General features: G+C 42.5%; 1 protein-coding gene across 1 annotated transcript; it reads left to right on the top strand.

The window, feature by feature from the left end:
- Positions 1-578: 578 nt before the first annotated feature.
- RRAGC (Ras related GTP binding C) lies at positions 579-21,731 on the top strand. The gene is given in 8 exon segments (XM_039511892.1): positions 579-1,012; positions 9,929-10,132; positions 12,363-12,562; positions 13,496-13,610; positions 15,531-15,673; positions 19,225-19,373; positions 20,837-20,863; positions 20,866-21,731. Coding segments are annotated over 8 exon segments (1,221 nt in total). The 5' UTR covers positions 579-748; the 3' UTR covers positions 20,985-21,731.
- Positions 21,732-22,060: the final 329 nt, after the last annotated feature.

Below are 22,060 nucleotides of genomic sequence, written 5' to 3'. Positions count from 1 at the left end.
CGGTAAATCATAGCTGAGACGTTGCTGGTATTCACTGTAAGGTTGCCAACTTTTGATAAATTCCTGGGACAATCTTTAATTAAACATTAATCTTTAAATCATGGAGACTCCAGGACAATCTTAGAGGGTTGGCAACCCTAACTCGCAGACATAAAGTTAAGCTACTTCTACATTCAGAGGGTGATTTCGTTCACGGTTCATAAGGTAGGTCGTGGAGGGAGCAGCGGTGTTCGGGTAGCAGGTCGCCGTAGACTGGATTGGCGGGAGGAGTGTTGTGCCTTGTACCAGCCTAGCCCCCAAATTGGCAGCGATCACAACCCTCCCACCCGTACCTAGCAGCAGGAAGCGAGGCTCGGTCTCCGCGCTGAGGTTCCCACGGGTCCGCTCGACCAGGCACCGGGCTTTGGTGCACTCATCTGGCCCCGATCCAGGCAGCGCCTCCTCCCATGCAGGGAGCGGTCCATCTCCGTGGGGCGTGTCCCCCTGAGGGACGGACTCGCAGCTACATGGCCCCTCCCGACCTCCGTCTGTCACGTGAAGCGGTATAATCAGGTGACTCATCACCTGACCCCAGTCAGCCTACCCTGCTGGCCCCAGCCAATCAAAACGCACGATTGTGAGGTTAGGCCAATCGGCGCGGAGGCAAGTTAGGTTGCATGAACGCGGCAGGACGCGGGGGTTCCTGCCGTCCCGCCATAGGCGGAGTGAGTCCGAGGGTCGGTAGCGCTGGAGCGGGCGGCCTGTGGGGATGGCGCTGCAGTTTGGGGGGCCGAGCCCGGCGGGAGGCACGGAGGAGCCGGCTTTAATCGGGGGCAGTTTTGGCGCGTCGGATTCGTTCCCCAAGGACTTCGGCTACGGAGAAGAGGAGGAGGCGGAACTGGAGGCGGGCTCCGGCCCTGGTGGAAGCAGCGGCGTCCCGGGTGTGGCTGGGGGCGGCCCGGGCGGGGCGGATTCCAAGCCTCGTATTCTCCTCATGGGACTGCGGCGCAGCGGGAAATCGTCTATCCAGAAGGTGAGGCCGGGGGGAACGTACAGGGGCTCTTCGTGGGTAGAGGGCGCCCGGCGGTGTGGGGGCTAAGATGTCCCTGCTGTATTTATACCTTCACTTCGATTCTCGCCTCCTCCCTTTATCTCCCGCACCATAAATGAGGCCCCCGAATCTCGAGAAGAGCCCTTCTCTGAGCAGCAGTTCAGGCCTTGACACGGGTTCTATAGGCACTTGCTCTGGTGCGTTGAAATGGGCCCTGAGCTTGCTTGGTCCTCCGGTTTCCCTATTTTCGCAGGGGTCCGTTCCCTTTTAACTAAGTGTTTAGCAGCCCGGCAGCCCAGCGGGCGGGAGGGTGGCGCTGGTTGCTTGTCTCTCTGGCTGGGGGTACGTGCCACCTGCACTGTCTTGAATCCTCTATGTGGCTTGTTTCTAACGAGAACTCCTCTCTCTGCTTTGCACGTGTTAGTAGGCAACTTCTTCTTTTTCAAGGAGCAGCATATAGAGAAGTTAAACAAGAAGGTTCTTATTTCCCAAAAATGCATTTTCTGTCTGCAGAGATGTAAGCTTCACTTTGAGTTTGAGCTACAGCCTTTTTTATTCCTGATGCATCGGTGTCTTCTCCCCAAAACCAAGGTGTGTCTCAGGAAATGAAACAGGCAGATGTTTCTGAGATTTTTTTCTACATGTTGATTTGAAAATAGGGTAAGCCACACCAGGGTGATGAATCTGCATTGTTGTGACTAAAATTGCCAGTTCAGACAAGCCTCTAGTTCTTTTTAACATTTTTGAGAGCTACTCAGATTTCATTATCTATGGGGCAAAAGCATAATTAGATCTTCTGGATGATTTGCTTCTTTGAGGCAAAGAGAAAGATGGACACTTTTGGATGGTGAATACATCAACAAATGACAACAATGTGTTAGACTTGCTGTTAGGCTTCATAGGGCTGCTAGGGCATTCTGCCCATCAAGGTCATTGTGATGAGCTTCAAAATAGAAATCTAATTTTAGAAAAATGCAGTGGTGTTACAGTGATCCTCAATTCTTGCTTGCAGGTCTTCAGAGTCTACACATAGCTTTCCTTGCTAAGCCCTTTTCTGTGACCCCCTGTGTAAAGAGGTGTCAGAGTATTGTAATGTAGAGCATTGCAATGGCAGTAGCAATCTGAGCAATAACCTGATTTTTCTGGTCAAGCCTTGATAACTGTTTTCAGTGTCTGTTAGCCAAAGGGACAAGCCTTCCCAACAGCATGAAATTCAATGGTCTGCTGGGCCACCCTTCTTTTTGCCTACTCTCCTAGGTTTATTCCCTTTCTCCTCCATCTTGAGTGCTTGGGTGACCGTATGACCTCATGCACCAACTCTGCTAGGCTTGACATTGTGTGCGGATGCCAGGTCCTTACTTCCCAAAACAAGTCCTGTACTTTCAGCTTGCCCATGGTCCGAGATCCCATGGTGGTCAGAGGAAATGCTACAAAGACACACTGACAATGCATCTCAAGAAAACTGATATGGACATCAGAAGCTGGGAAGAGCAAGCCACCACCTGATCTCAATGGCACCACATTCTCCATCAGGCAGTGGCCTGCTTTGGGGAGAAGTGCTGTCCCCTCAGAGCTGAAGGAGAGCAGGAAGGAAGAAGAAAGAACTTTGTCCCAGCAGGCAGCTGACCCACCAGGAAATGTCTGTACCTACTGTGGGTGGATCTGTGGTTCCAGGATCGGACTCTTGAGTCATCTCAGGACCCATATGTAAATCTGGTACAAATCATCCCTGAATTGAGGGATCACCGATGATGGTGATAACCTCAGTCAGACACAGACTCATCTTGGAGCTCCAAAATAATGCTGCCGTCACCAGATATGTAAAGGTTTAAAGCCCTGGACTTGGAGGTCATTTGGAGTTTTTAACAAAAGTTTCTGGCTCGTGGTTGTGGAGAAATAATGGAAAAAGTGAACCCTAAAGGTAAGAAGTCCAGAAGGCAGATTAAAAAAAACCTTCCAAATGTATTATTTTAAATCTCATGATTAAACTATTCTCATGATTTGGGGGGTGGGGCTTGACTCCTGACTTCTGAATGCTTGTCTGGCAATAGTATTCATGCTGGGCCTCACACAGTGCTGCTTTCTGCTGGAGTGGGAGGTCGTCATTTGTCCCCCATACAGTCTTCCGCTTGTGGCTCCTAGCCTGCTCAATAAACAGGAAACATGGAGCTGAAGTGCTTGCAGTCCAGTGAAGGTCTCTACCTGCCACCCTAGCAGAGGACTCTTGTACTGGGAATCCCCCAGTACCATCCCATCCAGCTGAGTGCTGTATATGGAAGGATCTAATAAGTCTTCTGGCGGTGTTTTTCAAAGTTCGGGTTGCGATCCAGTACTGGGTTGCAGCACGTAAGGCACTGGGTCGCTCTTGTCAGCACCGCCGACTAGGGACGCCTGTAGGCGAGAGCTGTGCGGGGCAGCTTGCGCACCTCTGTCGAGGAACTGGACCTGCTGCTGGCCGCCTCCGGGGTGCAGCATGGGCTGCAGTGCCAGGACAGGCGGGAAGCCTGCCTCTGCACCCTGGCTGCTTCTCTGACCAGGAGCCACCGGAGGCAAGTCTGTGCCCCAATCCCCAGCCTCGGCCCTGAGCTCCCCAAACCTGAAACCCCTTCCTGCACCCCAAGCCCCTCAGCCCTGGCCCCACCCCAGAGCCTGCACCCCCACCCCAGAGCCCTGACCCCTTCCTGCACCCCAACTCCTTACCTTAGCCCAGAGCCCCCTCCGACACCAAAACCCCTCACCCCAGCTCCACTGGGTGCGAGCATCAACAATTTCCTTCAGCTGGGTCCCTAGAATTTTTAAAACCACCGCCTTATGGAGTGTTGGGGTAGGATTCAGGGACTCACGTGTGTGGGGTAGCATTGCCAGCAGGGCCTTCCACAAATTGTAGACAAGCTGATGACTGTTGCTTGGAAAAGATTCCTACTTGATGTGGGCAAGTGGATTTTTCAGACTCTGTGGTGTGGTACAAGGGGGCCCAAGAAACTAGAAGAAAAGGTTGTGGATGGCTGCTGAGAAGCACAATAAGAATCAATAAACAAAAGCCAGCTCTGGACTCCATGAAATTGTGGAGAGCCATATCCTTTGGAGCATTGCTTATAGCTCGTGGTATTCCCTGATTAATTGGATATCTCGTCCTCATACATAGCTAGTGCTGCTCCTCCTGTTGGCTGTGGCCCAATGATAGTCTTCTTGATAGGAGTTGCCATACCTGTGTTGTCAGCACAGTCCAGTCCCTGTATCTAGCCGTGGCTGATATGTGATGCTTTTGGGGAAGATGCAAGAAACCCTTCAGTAGGCAGTTATGGAATAATCTATCCACAGGAAAAGCTTTGTCCTAACCTCCAATACTTAGATGTCCTGAAGGGTTTAGATATTCTTTCATGAGCTCTTTAATTTTTGCTATTGTAACTGGATATTCTTATCTGTATAACCATTCAGTCTGTTTGTGAACCCTACTAAGTACTTGGACCTATCAGGGGGAGGGATAGCTCAGTGGTTTGAACATTGGCCTGCTAAACCCAAGGTTGTGAGTTCAGTCCTTGAGGGGGCCACTTACTGATTTTTGCCCCAGATCCTTCCTTGGTCCTGCTAGTGAAGGCAGGGGGCTGGACTCAATGACCTTTCAAGGTCCCTTCCAGTTCTAGGAGATTGGTATATCTCCTATTTATTTATTTTATTTTTATTTTAGTAACTTGTGGTTGTGAGTGATGTAGGTAAATTGTGAACTGTGTGAAATTATTTATTTATTTAGATCAATTTAATTATCCCCCTTTTTCTTATTGTATGTAAACTGAACAGCAGTGCCTGATAGCTTGTTTTCTCTGACATTGTTTACCATTGTTGTGTCCTCTGATTCATCTCAATTCTAAACAGTCCCCATCTCTTCCTATGAAAGTTTTCCTAAGTTTTAGTTGTCTGTCATTCTTGTTGCCCATCTGCTGCATTTTGACTGATGCATATCTATCAAATCTTCATTGAACTGCCCACAGTGATACCCAAGTCTCTCCTTTTTTTTTTTTCCTGAGTTAACTTGTAGTTCAGTAAGGTGTGTAAATCATTCAAATTATTCCTTCCAATATCCATTGCTTTGCATTTGTTAACAATGAATTTAAACTGCTTTCCTGTTGCTAGGTTCCTCTGAACCTTGTCAGTTTTCTCCAGACTTGATTAACCTGAGTAATCTTGGGGCTTGTCTCGACTACAGAATTAAGTCGACTTTAGGTTGATATATAGCCACTGCAGTAATCACTGTGTTGTTAATCTTTCCAGCCATACTCTTAGGACAGACTCTTCTGCCAGGCTATCTCGGGGCCTCTCCTTTTGTCCCTCCAGACCCACGAACATGATACAGTTCTGCGGTGACCTAGAATCCTGTTTTTGACGTCTCTGACTCAAAGAATATTTCTAACCCACCTCTGAACAACATACTAACCCACAGAATCCTCCCTACCAGCATTACAAAAAAAAAGGGATTCTGCGTGGACTTCTCCTGATAGTCGAAACAACAGACTGGACTTCTACATAGATTCCACGATTTCAGTAGCAAAAGCAATATCATTTGCCCCATAACCTCAGCTGTGCTGAGTACAATGCCATCAACAGTCTCAGGAACACCTCTGACATCATAATAAAAAAGGCTGACACAAGAGGTGCTGTCGTCGTCATGAATAAGTTGGAATATAAACAAGAGGCTGCTAGGCAGTTCTCTAACACCACATTCTACAGATCCTCTGATCCCACTGAGGAGTACCAAAAGAAACTACACCATCTGCTCAAGAAACTCACTGAAAAAGCACAGTAACAGATCTGTACAGACACATGCCTAGAACCCCAACCAGGGGTATTCTATTTGCTACCCAAGATCCATAAACCTGGAAATCCTGGACTCCCCATCATGTCAGGCATTGGCACCCTAACAGCAGGATTGTCTGGCTATGTGGACTCTCTCCTCAGGCCCTACGCTACCAGCACTCCCAGCTATCTTTGAGACACCACTGACTTCCTGAGGAAACTACAATCCATTAGTGATCTTCCTGAAAACACTATCCTGGCCACTATGGATGTAGAAGCCCTCTACACCAACATTCCACACATAGATGGACTACAAGCTATCAGGAACAGTATCCCCAATAATGTCACCTGCAAACCCAGTGGCTGGACTTTGTCCTCACCCACAACTATTTCACATTTGGGGACAATGTATACCTTCAAGTCAGCAGCACTGCTATGGGTATCCACATGGCCCCACAGTATGCCAACATTTTTATGACTGACTTAGGGGACAAGAGCTAAGAAAGCGTTGTTCTAATGCCCCCACTCTACTTGTGCTACATTGATGACGACATCTTTTCCATGGGTCCAGATGATGAAGCCCTTGAGGAATTCCACTGTGACTTCAACAATTTCCATCCCAACATCAACCTCAGCCTAGACCACTCCACACAAGCAGTCCTGGACACCACTGTGCTAATAAGCAATGGTCACATAAATACCACCCTATACCAGAAACCTACTGACTGCTCTACTTATCTACTGGCCTCCAGATTCATCCAGGACACACCACACGATCCATTGTCTACAGCCAAGCTCTAAGGTACAACTGCATTTGCTCCAATCCCTCAGACGGAGACAAGCACCTAACAAGATCTCTATCAAGCATTCTTAAAACTACAATACCCACCTGCTGAAGTGAAAAAGCAGATTGACAGAGCCAGAAGAGTACCCAAAAGTCATAGGACAGGCCCAACAAAGAAAATAATAGAACACCACTAGCCGTCACCTTCATCCCCCAATTAAAACCTCTCCAGTGCATCATCAGAGATCTACAACCTATCCTGAAAGATGATTCCACACTCTCTCAAATCTTGGGAGACAGACCTGTCGTTGCGTACAGACAGCCCCCCAACCTGAAGCAAATACTTACCAGCAACCACACACCACAGAACAAAAACACTAACCCAGGAACCTATCCTTGCAGCAAAGCCTGATGCCAACTATGTACACATCTATTCAAGTGACATCATAGGACCTAATCACATCAGCCATGCCATCAGGAGCTTGTTCACCTGCACATCTACCAATGTGATATATGCCATCATGTGCCAGCAATGCCCCTTTGCCATGTACATGGGCCAAACCGGACAGTCTATGCAAAAGAATAAATGGACACACATCTGACATCAGGCATTATAACATTCAAAAACCAGTAGGAGAACACTTCAACCTCTCTGGTCACTCAGTAACCAACTTAAAGGTGGCAATTTTGCAACAGATAAGCTTCAAAAACAGACTCTGAGAAACTACTGAACTTGAATTAATATGCAAACTAGATACTATTAATTTCGGCTTGAATAGAGACTGGGAATGGCTGAGCCATTACACACATTGAATCTATTTCCCCATGTTAAGTATCCTCACACCTTGTCAAACTGTCCGAAATGGGCTATCTTGATTATCACTACAAAAGTTTTTTCTCTTAATTATCCTCTTAGAGTTGGTAGGGCAATCCCCACTTTTCATGTTCTCGTGTGTGTATATAATCTCCTTACTATGTGTTCCATTCTGTGCATCCGATGAAGTGGGCTGTAGCCCACGAAAGCTTATGCTCAAATAAATTTGTTAGTCTTTAAGGTGCCACAAGTACTCGTGTTCTTATTGCAGTTACAGACTAACGCAGCTGCTACTCCTGCTTTAAAAAAAAAAAAAAAAAGTTTCAATGTCCATACTACCTTCCTTCTACCAGTGTTGTGCATCCTTACAAACACTGTTTGCACTGATTTAAGTGGGGTAATGTGGAGGACTGACAGCTCAGGGTGGGGAGGCTCCTCCAGCCATGAGCTGACAGCCAACAGGCAATGTAAGTAATGCAGCGTCTACATAAACACTCATTTGCCTTAACTACCTCAGCCTAAGCACTACTCCTGTCATGAAGATGGAATTATTAAGTTGGTGTCATAGGCAACTTGTACTCTCGGAAGTAATGTTGTAGCGTAGAGTAAAGTTACTTAGGTTGATGTCAACTGCCTTACATTGACATAACTCTGTAGTGTAGACCAGGCCTTGCTTTCTGCAAATTTTTCCACGTCCCTGAGTTCCTATCTTGGAATTGTAACTTTAAATTTTCTAGTTCTGGACTGTATCTAAAACTGAAAGGGGCCTGTTTTCATATTCTGTCTTAAAATCTCTCAAGCTGAAATCTCACAAAAATACCTGTTTTGAGAGAGATCTTGTGATAGATTTATGTAACTTTCCACTCTTTGTGACGATGTGAATTTTTTCAAAATTCTTGCCACACTTTGAATATTTGGATACTACTGTTTTACCAGTATTGGGTAAAATGAGCTGGATTTTAGGTGGCTTGTCTAGTGTCACATGTCAAGTCACTAGTAGGAATAAAATTCAGGTCTTCTGACTGAAAGTTCCCTGTTCTATTATATGATGGTACTTCTGTGGCAGCAGCTTTTCTTAGATGTCTGCTCCATTCCAGGACCAGGTCTCTGGGTCAGCACTGCGTGGGGCATCATGCTGATAAAAGGCCTACCTTTCAAGGTTGAAGTTTGGCGCTGTCTGCTCTTGGTATTTAAGGCTGTCTTGGCTGTTTTTAAAAGAGCAGGCTTTAATCCTAATGATCTTAAATCTTAACTTGAGTAATTACTTGTACCCACCTATATTTTGCTGCGTAGCAGTTAAACATGCTGTTCTTAACTTGTCCTGAAGCTATTGTGTTGTGGTATTGGTTCTGTTACAGTGGTTGCTGTATTCTGCCTCAGAGATGACTCATTTTTGGAGGTGGGTGAAGCTCGTTCAAAAAATCTTGATTCTTGTAAAAGGTGCTATATAAATCATGTTCTTTTTCCTATACTTAACTATTAAGCCACTTAATTGTTCGGTTATAAATGACTTGTGGGGTTGAACATGCAGTAGTGTTGTATAATTTGTGCTACTAGAGCTGCTGTCTTTAACAGCAGGCTATCTTGGGGCAGGGAATGTTTCTTTTCAATTCATACAGCGCTAATCATATTTGGGGCTCCAATCCCAGTTGGGGGGTCTTTGGGGATTACTATAGTATAAATAATTACTACTAGTGCTGCCACTATGTTGTTCACTAACTGCAACTTGAAAATTGCCCCCTTCTCTTTCCGATGTTTGTTCTAGACTTATTCTTGATGGGAATGGGGCCAGCAGTTCTCAAATCTGTCAGTAAGCAAGGCAAATGATTTGTTGTGGTGTTCATTGTCCTAACCTTATTTCAGTTAGACTAACTACAGTTCTTGTGATTTCTCTTTTTGGGGAGGGGGTCTCTAAAACTGGGAAATCTGTTAAGAAAATTGTAACTTTTATCGCAGCTTTAGAACAGGTTGTTTCTGACTTTGTAAAGTTCATCCTGGAGTGGAAGTAACACCTTAGTTAAGGTGCCCAAGTTTTAATTATCTCACTGAAATGAAAAGTGGGAACACTTCCGGAACCAGAGACTTGTAATATTACATGGCCACAACCACAAGACTGGTTATAGCGTCGCAGTTACACTTACAGTGGCAGTACACGGGTGACCTCGGGGCACTGTATTCCACTAATACAGTGGGGAAAGAGTGGGGGATGGGATAATTCAGACTTGTAAAAGCCACAATTGAAAAACTGGTTAGTGCAACTTAAGGTTAATTTCCTTCATCAGATAAAATAAACAATGTTTGCTATGTGTTTTTAAAGCTTTTCTTACATTCTGAGACTTGTATGTCACTAGCAAGTTGCATACTGACTGTGTGGCTTTATCCTCTGGTCATTATTACTTTTTCTGTTCATTCTGAGAGAGAGAGAGAGAGAGAGAGAGGTAGCATTCTTAACTTGATGATTTTTGGCTTTTGAAGATTTGACAATCAGTCTTCACTTTCCCTTTAACAGGTGGTGTTTCATAAAATGTCTCCCAATGAGACCCTGTTTTTGGAGAGTACCAACAAGATTTACAAAGATGACATATCCAACAGTTCCTTTGTGAATTTCCAGATATGGGACTTTCCTGGACAAATGGACTTTTTTGACCCAACATTTGATTATGAGATGATTTTCAGAGGCACAGGGGCACTGATATATGTAATTGATGCACAGGTAGATATAAATAGCTAATAACGGTGGAGCGTTTTCTTGCTATTTGAGGTGGAGGGGACTGGTGACTGTTTAAATACCTTTCTTACAAATTAAAATCTAACACTGGCTAGAACCAATCTCTCTTTTTATAACCTGAACTTACTTTTGATACTGGCCCCTTACTTTCATAGCTTAGTCACTTTAATGGATATAGTATCAGAGGGGTAGCCGTGTTAGTCTGGATCTGTAAAAGCAGCAAAGAGTCCTGTGGCACCTTATAGACTAACAGACGTTTTGGAGCATGAGCTTTCGTGGGGGAAGACCATGTCATGCATCCGACGAAGTGGGTAATCGCCCCCGACAGCTCATGCTCCAAAAGCGTCTGTTAGTCTATAAGGTGCCACAGGACTCTTTGCTGCTGTGGATATAGGAATTTGTTGTACTAGATCAGGGGTAGGCAACCTATGGCACGCGTGCCGAAGGCGGCATGCGAGCTGATTTTCAGTGGCACTCACCCTGCCCGGGTCCTGGACACCAATCCGGGGGGCTCTGCATTTTAATTTAATTTTAAATGAAGCATCTTAAACACTTTAAAAACCTTATTTACTTTACATACAACAATAGTTTAGTTATATATTATAGACTTATAGAAAGAGACCTAAAAACATTAAAATGTTTTACTGGCACGCGAAACCTTAAATTGGAGTGAATAATGGAATATTGGAATGAAGGCTCGGCACAGCACTTCTGAAAGATTGCTGACCCCTGTACTAGACCAAACCAGAGAGTCAGTATAGTCCAATATCCTCTCTTAGATTTTAGTGTTTGGCTGACACCCTTGAGCGTGTTACTCCTAAGGGCGTTCTGTGCCTAAAAATTCTGTGCACAATATTTTAAAATTCTGCAAAGTTCTGCAAATTTTATTTGTCAAATAAATGTGGAGGCTCCGGCATGGGATTGGGGAGCACAGGCCACTAGCTTCCCAGAGATGGGAGATCACAGTGCAGCTGCCCCCTGGGACATGGACTCAGCAGAGAGGCTGCACCCAACCCTGACAAAGCACAAGGACTGAGCCTGCACCAGAAGCACCCCAGGACCCTGCCCTTCCTTGCCAAGTGTAGGCAGGCAGGCTCAGCAAGGCAGAATCCAAGTGTGGAGGGGCTTAGTGGGGGGGGGGGTTACAGATGTGGGTTGAGAGGGGTTCTGTGTGGGGCAATCTGGGTGTGGGTGGCTTAGTGGGGGATCCCCAAGTGCAGGGGCGGGATCTGGCTGCGTGAGGTTCTGGGTGCAACAGTAATGAGAGATTGCAGGGGTCTGGGTGAAGGTGGCTCAGGCTCAGCAGGGTGTGTGTCTGAGTATGAGGGTCAGATGCTGGGGAAATAGGGCTCAATGGGGTGGAGATCCAGGTGCAGGTGGCTCATTGGGTTGGTCCAGGTGCAGGGAGAGTGGGGCTCATTGTGGGGGTTCTGGGTGTGGGGGCATGAGGCTTGGTGGGAGGATTTGGGTATGAAGAGGATGCACAGGGTTTGGGTGGATGGGGGAGCAGCTCCCTGTACAGTGATTCCCTCCCCCTGCATCTGAGGAGCAATGGTTGCAGGAAGTTGGGGGGGGGGGGTTTGCAGAGCTTCCTGCAGCTGGGGGAGAAATCTAGGGGTAGGTCTGACATGGCCCCAGATGCTATGCAGGGGAAGAGGAAGTCCCATCCTCCCCAATCCAGCTGGGACTAGCAGCTGAGCCCGGCACAGGCTAGGCACCACCAGCTGGGTCTTTCCCAGTCCTGCCCCCTGCCCCACAGTGATTTCTTTCTCTGGTGGCTGCCCTGGACCCCCGAAACATACTACTGTGTCACATAACCGCTCTTGTGGCTTCCCTTTGTTTCTCCATCAAAAGTCATTTTTCTATGGGGAAGCAAAGAAATCTGCGTGGGACATAAATTGTGCTAATGCACAGTGGCGCGGAATTCCCCCAGGAGTAGGGTTTATATCCCTGGTGGTTTTTTTTTTTAAGTGAGTGCATTTATGTTGTGAATGAGATCTAATCCTCTTTAAAGGTAACAGGGAAGGATTTAGAACTTACTACCCGGATTTCTGTTTTTCCAAACCTGCTGGTTTCTTCCACGCTTCTATTCAAAGGTAGAAATAAAATGTTGTTTGTACGTGTGCAAAGAGTGGAATAGAAGGGGGATAGCAAAGGAAGATCAGTTAATTGGCTGACAGCTGTGACATTAACCCCTGTCTACACTGATATACAGGATGACTACATGGAAGCTTTAACAAGACTCCACATTACAGTTTCTAAAGCCTACAAAGTCAATCCAGAAATGAACTTTGAGGTTTTTATTCATAAAGTTGATGGTCTGTCAGATGACCATAAAATAGAAACTCAAAGGGATATTCATCAGAGAGCCAATGATGATCTTGCAGATGCTGGGCTTGAAAAACTTCATCTTAGGTGAGTGTTACATGTCAAAATTTCTATCAATCTCACAACTGCATACATGAAACTGACTTTCTTTTTTTTTTCTTTCATTTCTCATCAGAATTAATACGAGGGACTTTAATGAGGTCTCGTCCACACTTTGATACTAAGATTACAAAGACTACTTCAGTCTTACCAAAATACACCGTAGAACATTCACTAGTATAGAACTAAGCATTAATTAAAATTAAATGAGTTGTCAAAAAAGAAAATATAATTTGATAACATGATCCTGGCTTTGTTTGCCAATTCCATGCTAATTTAAATTTCGGTTGTATTGCACATTGCAAGTTTTGGCTCCAAGTATTAAAGCATTTTTTTCGTGTCTGTGAAACTCACTCTTTCTTTCTTCTTTACTCAAGGTTAGTGCTAACTAGTCATGGTTGATGGGCTGTCATTTGTTATTTAATTGTTTAAATTGTTCTGTCTGAGAGTACATTGGGGTCAATGTCTATTTTCTTTCTTTCCTTCCCCATCTCTGCTCTGGGAAATACTAAAAAAAAAAAAAAAATTGTTACTGGTTCTAACACATCTCAGTGTAGACATGACCTAAGTGGAGGTGGCAGAAAACAGGAAGTTTTATAAAATTTAAATCTCTGAAAGGGAATGGCCTGGGCCTTTTAACACATTTTAATAGCTCTCTGCTAGAGATTGTGGTACTGCTAGCAAAAGCTACTGTGAAAACCATGCCCAAACCTCTGTCTGTGTCTCTCTCTCCTCTGCTTTCATGGGAGATCATTGCATGCTTACTCCAATAACTCTGTAAATGCCTCCTCATTTCTGTAGCAGCAGAGTGGTGTTGGATAAAACAATAGAGTTCAAATGTTAGGATTTTTAACTTTGACAATTTATTGCAGCACCGATTTACACTTCTTTATGATTGGATTTTTTTTTTTAAACCCACAGCTTTTATTTGACCAGTATCTATGATCATTCAATATTTGAAGCCTTCAGTAAGGTGGTACAAAAACTCATTCCACAACTGCCAACCTTGGAAAACCTACTAAATATCTTTATATCAGTAAGTGCAATATTATTACTTTTTAGTTACTAAACTTAGTTTAAAAATACACTACAGCATATATTTTAAAATAGTTTATAATGGCAAAATTGTGCTTTTTGCAGATTTAGCATATTCCAGGCTCCTCTTGCACCCTTGCCAGTGAAATAAGCTGTACCAGCAAAAGCACACTGATGGTATAACTGCATCTACACTATGGGTTTTTACAGGCACAGCTATGTTAGTCACAAATCGCATCGTATTATACTCCTCACTGACAACTATGCTGGTGAAAGTTTATAGTATAGACCTGGTTTTAGTCAATTACAGATAATTGCACAGTGTCAGGAAGGGAAAACTGCTCATGGGGAGCATTACTTGCTAGAGGTAGTGTTGCTGTTTTTCTGTTGATTACACTGACATTTCTTTCTAATTTCCTGAAAATAACCTCTGGTGAGAGGAAGCAGAATAGTAGAGTGGAAAGAGGACAAAAGGGTTTGGATGAGGAGGACTGTGTATGGCAAATATTAAGAGATCGTTGTTATCATAGGTGCAACTTGAAAAAAGCCCTTCTGATAAGGAAATGAGTGAAGGGTGTGTGTGCTCACTTATTCATGCTGTATAGCAGGAGACAAGGAAGTGCTTGGATATCATGTTGATATGGCTCTGTAGGAACCTATAAAGGGATAAGAATGGAGATATAGGTTGGAAGGGAGCTGTGTAACACTTCTGAAGAATAGAACATGGAGTATAAACTTAATAAGGAAGTGGCCAGTGAATAATCTTCAGAGAGATGTCCTGGATACGTGCTCAAATTGGGAAGATGTGGCATACAAACCACCTGGGGAAAAGCTACAATAAACACTTATTTTTGGTTCATAAATAAATAGTCTGAAATCTATATTGCACTCATTTGAACCTGTTTACTGCCTGTGGTAGGCATTTGGTGGACTTTCAGTATGCATACATGCACCCTAGGTCATCCAGTCAGAATATTCTCAAAGAAGTGACTGTTAAGGACATGTGATAACATCAGAGGGCGCTGAAGCTAACTTCTGTAATATCTGATACTCTTCATGCAATCACAAATATGGTAGCTGATTTTAATTGCCCTCTTTCCCATCAGAATGTCCATTTCCTACATCATTTGGGCTACTTATGGTGTGATTGCTACCTACAGAGAAAGTCAACTGTATAGGAGTGGACTTCAGTCTTAAAGTATTTGCCACTGCCTAAATAACTTCTTCACTTGAAGAAGAGCTCTCTGTAGCTCAAAGCGTCTTTCACCTGGAAGTTGGTCCAAAAGAGCTTACCTCTCTCACCTTGTCTCTCTGATACCCTGGGACTGACACGCCACAACACTGCTGCATATAATTTGTTCATAGTAATACTTGTCCTTCACCTTTCATTACTGAATTCATTTCCTGGATAGGGCTAGTTTATTGGCATTTGCACATGTGCAGCTATCTCGTTGAAGAGGAAAAATTCTATAGAAGGTAGAAGTAATTGTCAGTTAGGTCCTTGGGGAAATTGTAGTGAAATTTAGTATTTATTAACCATAAAAAAACCATGAACTGATAAGTAGTAGGGGTTTTAAAATGTTGCCTTCTAAATTTTTTTGGTAGCTTATATAATGGCCTTTTAAGGCCAATCATTCATCATTACATTTTCTATCAGCTAAACTGCAACATTGATGATTCAGTTAGCAAAATGCAGCTAGCTAACAGGTATCCAGGCTGATGCAGTGCCCTGTACAGAATCTCTGGAGACTATGGAAACTGTTCAAATCTTAATCTCATTTTGATCCTTTTGAGTAATTGAAATTGTTTGTTTTCATGCTCTTAAATGTGAAACTATGAATTCTACACAAGACTTCTTAACATTTAGATGTTCTGATGACTCAGCATGCATCTCCAATTCTTTTTTTTTTTTTTTTTGAAGAATTCAGGCATTGAAAAAGCCTTTCTCTTTGATGTAGTCAGCAAAATCTACATTGCGACAGACAGTTCCCCTGTGGACATGCAGTCATATGAGCTGTGCTGTGACATGATCGATGTAGTGATTGATGTGTCTTGTATATATGGGTAAGTGACAAATCCTTTTAGAGAGTTGGCTTAAGATAAGCTCTATAAAATGGTAAATGAGAACTGCAAGCTTCATGTAAACATGTCAGCCCCCTTAGCTACAGGGTGAGGTGGACTATAAAGCTGCTTCTCTGGTCCATTTAGAGAGGAAAGATGGTATTCTCGTTCAGCAACAGGACTGGGTTGTGCAGATCAGAGATTTTTCAGTCTGCCACAGACCTCTCTGACTTTAACTTCTCTAAGCCCCAGCTTCTACCTTAAAAATGTGAATAATACATTTTTGCCTCAATGGTGTTGAGTGTAAATCCATTAATATCTGTAATGCTTGGTGATGAGTGCTGTACAAAGACCTACAAATTCAATATCATACACCCTTGTTCTTATGCACTTTCCTAATGAGCACTAATTAACAATGCAATGAAACTACACTGATTCAAAAGGTTCTGACTGGGGGAAGTTACTTTTTGAGTAAGCCAGGCTCTGCCTTGGTTAACACCTTTCTGATGGAGGCACACTGAACACTATTTCCTCTGCGGCCTAGTCTAAACTCCCCATCTAAGTGGTATCTAATGGATGTCTCACTTCCTCAGAGTGGTTGCTAGAGCAATAAGAAGATTCATTCTTTCCTCCAGAGGTGGAACATATACTGCCGCAGCGTGTGCTTCAGCTTCTCTCGTCTCACAACCAGATGGCCCTAATCATAGAATATCAGAGTTGGAAGGGACCTCAGGAGATCAACTAGTGCAACCCCCTGCTCAAAGCAGGACAAATTACCAGAAAAGTGTTTTTTTGTTTGTTTGTTTGTTTAGTTGGTTTTTTTAGCCCCAGTTCCCTAAATGGCCCTCTCAAGGATTGAACTCACAACCCTGGGTTTAGCAGGCCAGTGCTCAAACCACTGAGCTATCCCTCCCTGCTTCCCTAACTATGGATATGATGTCTTTTTAGTCTATATCGATATCTGCTTGGAAATACCTTCTCACTCAAAGGTGTAAAACTCATGGAGAAGACTGAATTCCATTATTAATTATGACCCAAGGGGTGAGGTGTAAATAACATTGTCAATCCTTGATGGATCTTCCTCCGATATCAATGTGAAGTTTTATGTAGAACGAATAGAATACAGTATTTCTTTCAGTACCTTATTACATTCAGCATCCATTACGGGAAAATGGGCTCACAAATAGGACCATTGCTTCTGCCCCTCTTTTCTTTCTTCTACATCCTCCATCCTGTTTCTTTCGCTCTTTATTTTTTTTCCCCCTTTGGACTTCCTTCCATGCCACAACTCCAGACTCTTACTCCCTACCCATTCCATCCGCTGAACAGTGAAGCAGTTAATAGTTAGTTCTTGGCTTTTTATGTTTTCAGTAGACTTAAGTTAATACACAAGACTAACTGTTGGGCAGGGGTGTTCACTTTCTTAGTTATTACACAACTAGGAAGACAGTGTTGCATGAGTTAACCTCCCCAATTTGACACAGGTGTTTCTTTGCAACTGTGGGGGTCAAGAGACTTCCCTGCTTTTAAATTAAAAGTGAGATATTGTAGAACCCGAATTTGTTGTGCAAGGCCACATATAGATACAGCGAGTGGGCTAGGTGGAGGACACCACTGCTCTAAATACTTTCAACAGAGAAAAGAATCAAGGAAGTATATTCTGGAGTACATACATGCTGTTGCTAAACACTAAGGGGTAAAAGTACACACAACTAAAACTTACTTAACTGCGGCTTTCTTAATCACTTGCCTTTAAATTGACATCCGGGTTTCATTATAATTCTAATGTATCAACATGTTACACCTTCTTCATTTCAGCTCCTTTAACTAATACATTGCCATTTTAAGGTAGCTAAATACTTGACTATCTTCATTTTCGTTCCCTTAACTGTCTCTTTCCATAATATAGGCACAAGAGTTCCAGAAACAAGGATCGAACATTAATTTTGTAAGTCTATATTTAGACTCCCAAATAAGTGGTCTGGTTTTCAGGAGTTCTGAGCATCCAACACCCAGCAGTTTCTAGTGAAGTTGATGTGCTCAGTGCTACGTGGCCTGATATTCAGAAGACTTTTAAAGTGTGCTTTGCTATACCAAATTAGTAGGTTGTGATGGCAAAGCCACTAGTAGTTTAAGTTGGCCTATACTCTAGACTTTATAAGATCTAACTGTATACAGTGTGTTACAAATATGCAGTTTTATGGCTGAAAATACTTTTTTCCAGGGATAAATTAGAGGATGTTAAACTAGAACTTTATCATGGAATTGTAGTTGCAGCTCTGTAGTGATGGCTGCTAATGAGTAGTTCCATGAGTGTAACCTTTTAATTACTTGTAACCCTACACAGTCTTTTTTTCATACAAGAAAACACATTTGAGTGCTATTCTGCAGTGCATTCATTCCTACAAATTAACCAACCTTAATCCTCTGTAAATACAGGGTTAAAACCCTGGTATTTCAGTTCAAAGCACAGGCCTCTACTACTTGAGCTAAAGGAAGCTCTTTTGACTGTAGAAGGACCCTATGTTATATAAGTTGTTGGGCTAGGCGAGGGGGGGGGGTGGAGAATTCTAACAGACCAGTGAGGTCCTGTGCTGTCTCCCATACCACACTTCCAGTAGTCTTGTCCAAACTCCTTTCTTCAGCCCTTCATGAGAGATGCATTTATTCTGTGGCTTAAATGTAAGAAGCAGTTGTGAGGCAGGGCTGTACTTGTGAACAGTTCTCCATATATTCTTGCCTAAACTTCCTCTAAAGCAGTTTCTTCATAGGACTTTTCTCTGAGTCTTCTTGGCTCTGAGACAAGAAAGCTAGAGGCAGGGACATATTTAGCCTTTTCTCTTGTGTTGGTTCTGAGGCCCATCTGGTTTAATTATCAGGGTGAGACAGTGAAAGACTTCTGCATGTCCTCACAGGGTCTTAAAACTTAACCTCTCCTTGCTGTACTTCTCTCTGTAGTCACCACACACTTATATATGTCTATTATTATTTAATTACAACACAACTTCTTCAAATGTAGCCTGTGTATAAGATTTAACTAATGGTATGTTTAAAGGGTAGTAACAAGCAGCCTTTGATTGAGGAGCCAGTGAGACAAAATTCAATATTTTAATGTTTGAACTTGCATTTTGACCAATTTTCTTTGACTAAGTGAAACTAGCAATTTTGATACCAAACTAGTTTTAGCCAAAGTTACAGGTAGCTGATAGATCTGAATGGCAGCCTTAACTATGAAGACATGACCACCTTATCTCCCTAATACAAAGGTAAAATGAAATGTTTAGCTTCAAACCTACTCTCTTAACTGGATGTTGATTGGAGGTATGATTTTAATGTTGCTGATTTGACATTAAGGAAATTTTGTGCTCGCATCTGGTTTGAGATAAGAGTATCAGGGTTTGCTAAATGTATTTGCTGCTGAGTTTCTACCCTTTTCATGTTTCATTCTCATATAAAGCCATGTGGGGTAGGGCATTCACAAAGTGTTTTTTCTGAAAAGCTATCTAAATTGTCAGTGTATATTGAATAGCCCATTGTTTGTTTCATTATTGTAGTTTAAAGGAAGATGGCAGTGGAAGTGCTTATGATAAAGAGTCTATGGCGATTATCAAACTCAATAATACAACTGTCCTATATTTAAAGGAAGTGACAAAGTTTCTGGCACTTGTCTGCATTCTTAGAGAAGAAAGCTTTGAGCGCAAAGGTAAGCACTTTGACTGAAAGCTGCTTTTTTTTTTTTTAAGGAAAAAGCATTTTGTCACTTAAGATCTTTTATGTTGATTTATGAAGCAACTGAAGGTCTAATTAAAAATGATTTGCAACTTGACTATCATTAGCATCCTTCAGATAAGATAAACTTTGGCTATCTTTGTGCCTTCCATTCTTAGTTAACTTTTTTCTTCCAAAGAGATGAGTGTGAAGACATCTCATTCTCTCTGCAGTATGTGAAATAAATTACAGTTTTAATTCTGATCTCTGCTCCCACTAATATAAGGGCTGGATAGCCTAACTTTGGCGGAGTAATTTGCCTCTGCAACAACTACATCAGTTGAAGCAACACACAGAGGAAAAACATCAATAGGAGCTACTATTTATATTCACTCATGATAGTATAAGGGTATTTATGCTAGAAAATAATTACAAAGTTTAGTGGTTCTTTGTTCATACTCCAATTTGAGCCTTTTGATCTGAACTTAGATTTAAACAGTTTTCACAACATCATTTACTGAATAGGAGTTCAAAAGCAGTATTAGGGATGGAATTGTAGTGTACCGTAGAACCTCAGTTACGAACACCTCAGGAATGTATGTTCGTAACTCTGAAATTTTGGTATTCTGAACAAAATATTATGGTGGTTCTTTCAGACATTTACAACTGAACATTGACTTAATATAGCTTTGAAACTTTACTATGCAGAAGAAAAAAAGTTGCTTTTTAACCTCTAAATTAGATGAAACAAGCACAGAAAGAGTTTCCTTACCTTGTCAAATCTTCTTTTTTTAAACATTCTTCTTTCTATTCTTCTTTCTTCTTCTGCTGATGCCTGACTGCATAGTTCCGGCTCCAAACGAAGTGTGTGGTTGACTGGTCTGTTTGTAACTGAGGTTCTACTTTACTATTGTTTCTGGCCATATTTAATTTTACATGATTCCTTTTCCTACACTGTTCATCTTCATTTTATTCCACCTCTGTGGCTGCTTGTAAACTGTGGCATACAAGATCTTTTTATTAGTAGTCGCTAAAAATCACTGCTAACACTTTTTTTTTTCAAATAGCAATGCTGAATTAGTGACTGAACAGATCTAACATAGGTGAGGAAGATGGCTTTACAAGTGACAGTGGCTTTAAACAGGTCCTTGAAAGATTCTTAGGTAGATTCTCGACTCAGTCATGATCTACAGTTTTGGCATATTTTATTGTACTTTCCTAACAGATGCCATCACATACTAAAAAGTGAAACAGCGTAAATAAATATTGGCACTATTTCATTAAATATTCTGCACAATAACTTACCTCTGACTCCTTTGATTTATACAAAGTCTTTCACTGCTCAGAAATCTCTTAATAAATTAAACAATTACTTTATGCTAATTTAAGTTTCATTGGGTATTTGAGATACTGAACTGAAGAACTTTTTTTACCTCTTCTCTCCCCCCTCCTCCCCAGGTTTGATAGACTACAACTTCCATTGTTTTATAAAGCTATTCATGAAGTCTTTGAAGTAGGTGTTGTCTCCCATAGAACCTGCAATCAAGCAACCACCCCAAACGTGAAAGCAGTGACTCACAATGGCACACCTAGAAATGCAGTCTAGGTGAAGATTAAAAACTGGTTGGACCAACTTTTACCAGCTCTTCACTCCAAAGTTTAACTTTGTAGAACAGGATAAGAGTACTGTCTTAGTCTGGGAGGGTGTGTGGGGGTGTGTGTGTGTTCCACAAGAGAAGAGCAACACTAACTTTGGAAGAGCAGCCTGTTAACTGATGTTGGACTACTGAAACTACTGCAAAACCTTTTGAAGTTTGGTGGAGTTAGAGTTGTCAACTAAAAACCAGCTTTAGCCTGACCATGGCGGCTTTTCCTGTTCCAAGTCCTATTTTAAGAGCATGGATATAATATAAATGGGAGAAATGTCCCTTTTGGTGGAGCTTACAAATGCTTGAGTGTAATGTGGATTACTGCTGTGACTTGCTCATCTTCATTTTTTAGTTTTCTGTAAAAATCCAGTTTTCTTTAAGTTGAACCTTTTGCCTTTCAAAGAAGTTGGTGGTGTGGTGTAGAAACATCTTTAAATTCATGCTTTTTGCTTTGTAAAGGTCTGTGGCCCTATAACTTCAGTAAAACCCAAACATTCCATAAAATTCCTTTTGATATACTTACATTGCTCTTAAGCTATTTTCTGGGATATTCTGATCTTGGTAAATGGAGGTAAGGCCGAGGTTTGCCTGCTCTCATATGTTCCAGTCTAGTTAAGACTGAGCTGTAGCTTTGTTCTAGACAAGTTACCTTCCTAGCTTCAAATAGCATTTTTTTTCACTATTTCTCACCATATTTGAAAAAAGATAAGCATAAGAAACATCACCTATCACTGTGCTTCTATCCGAAGAGGCTTAAATTAAAACATTCTCAACCTTGAATTGATTACTCAGTCCCAGTGATGAGAGCAATTACATGTCTAGCCTAATATCTGACACTTAAAGTAACATTTTTATACTTGTCAAAGCTACTTTCTTGGGGGGGAACCTAAATCCTTCACTTTTTGATGGCAGGAGTCTGGATTTTCTACAGTTCATCCCGTTTCTAAATTAGAGGATGGGGCGATAAGCACAATCTATGTAGGAATGGAAAATTGATTTCCAATGGCATTGACACAAATGACCACGAGAGTGG

Source organism: Mauremys reevesii, linkage group 23 (genome assembly GCF_016161935.1).
Source record: "Mauremys reevesii isolate NIE-2019 linkage group 23, ASM1616193v1, whole genome shotgun sequence".
In the NCBI taxonomy this organism is placed as follows: Eukaryota; Metazoa; Chordata; order Testudines; family Geoemydidae; genus Mauremys; species Mauremys reevesii.
Note: the sequence above shows the minus strand (reverse complement) of the source record. Positions and strands in the feature narration are given on the sequence as shown.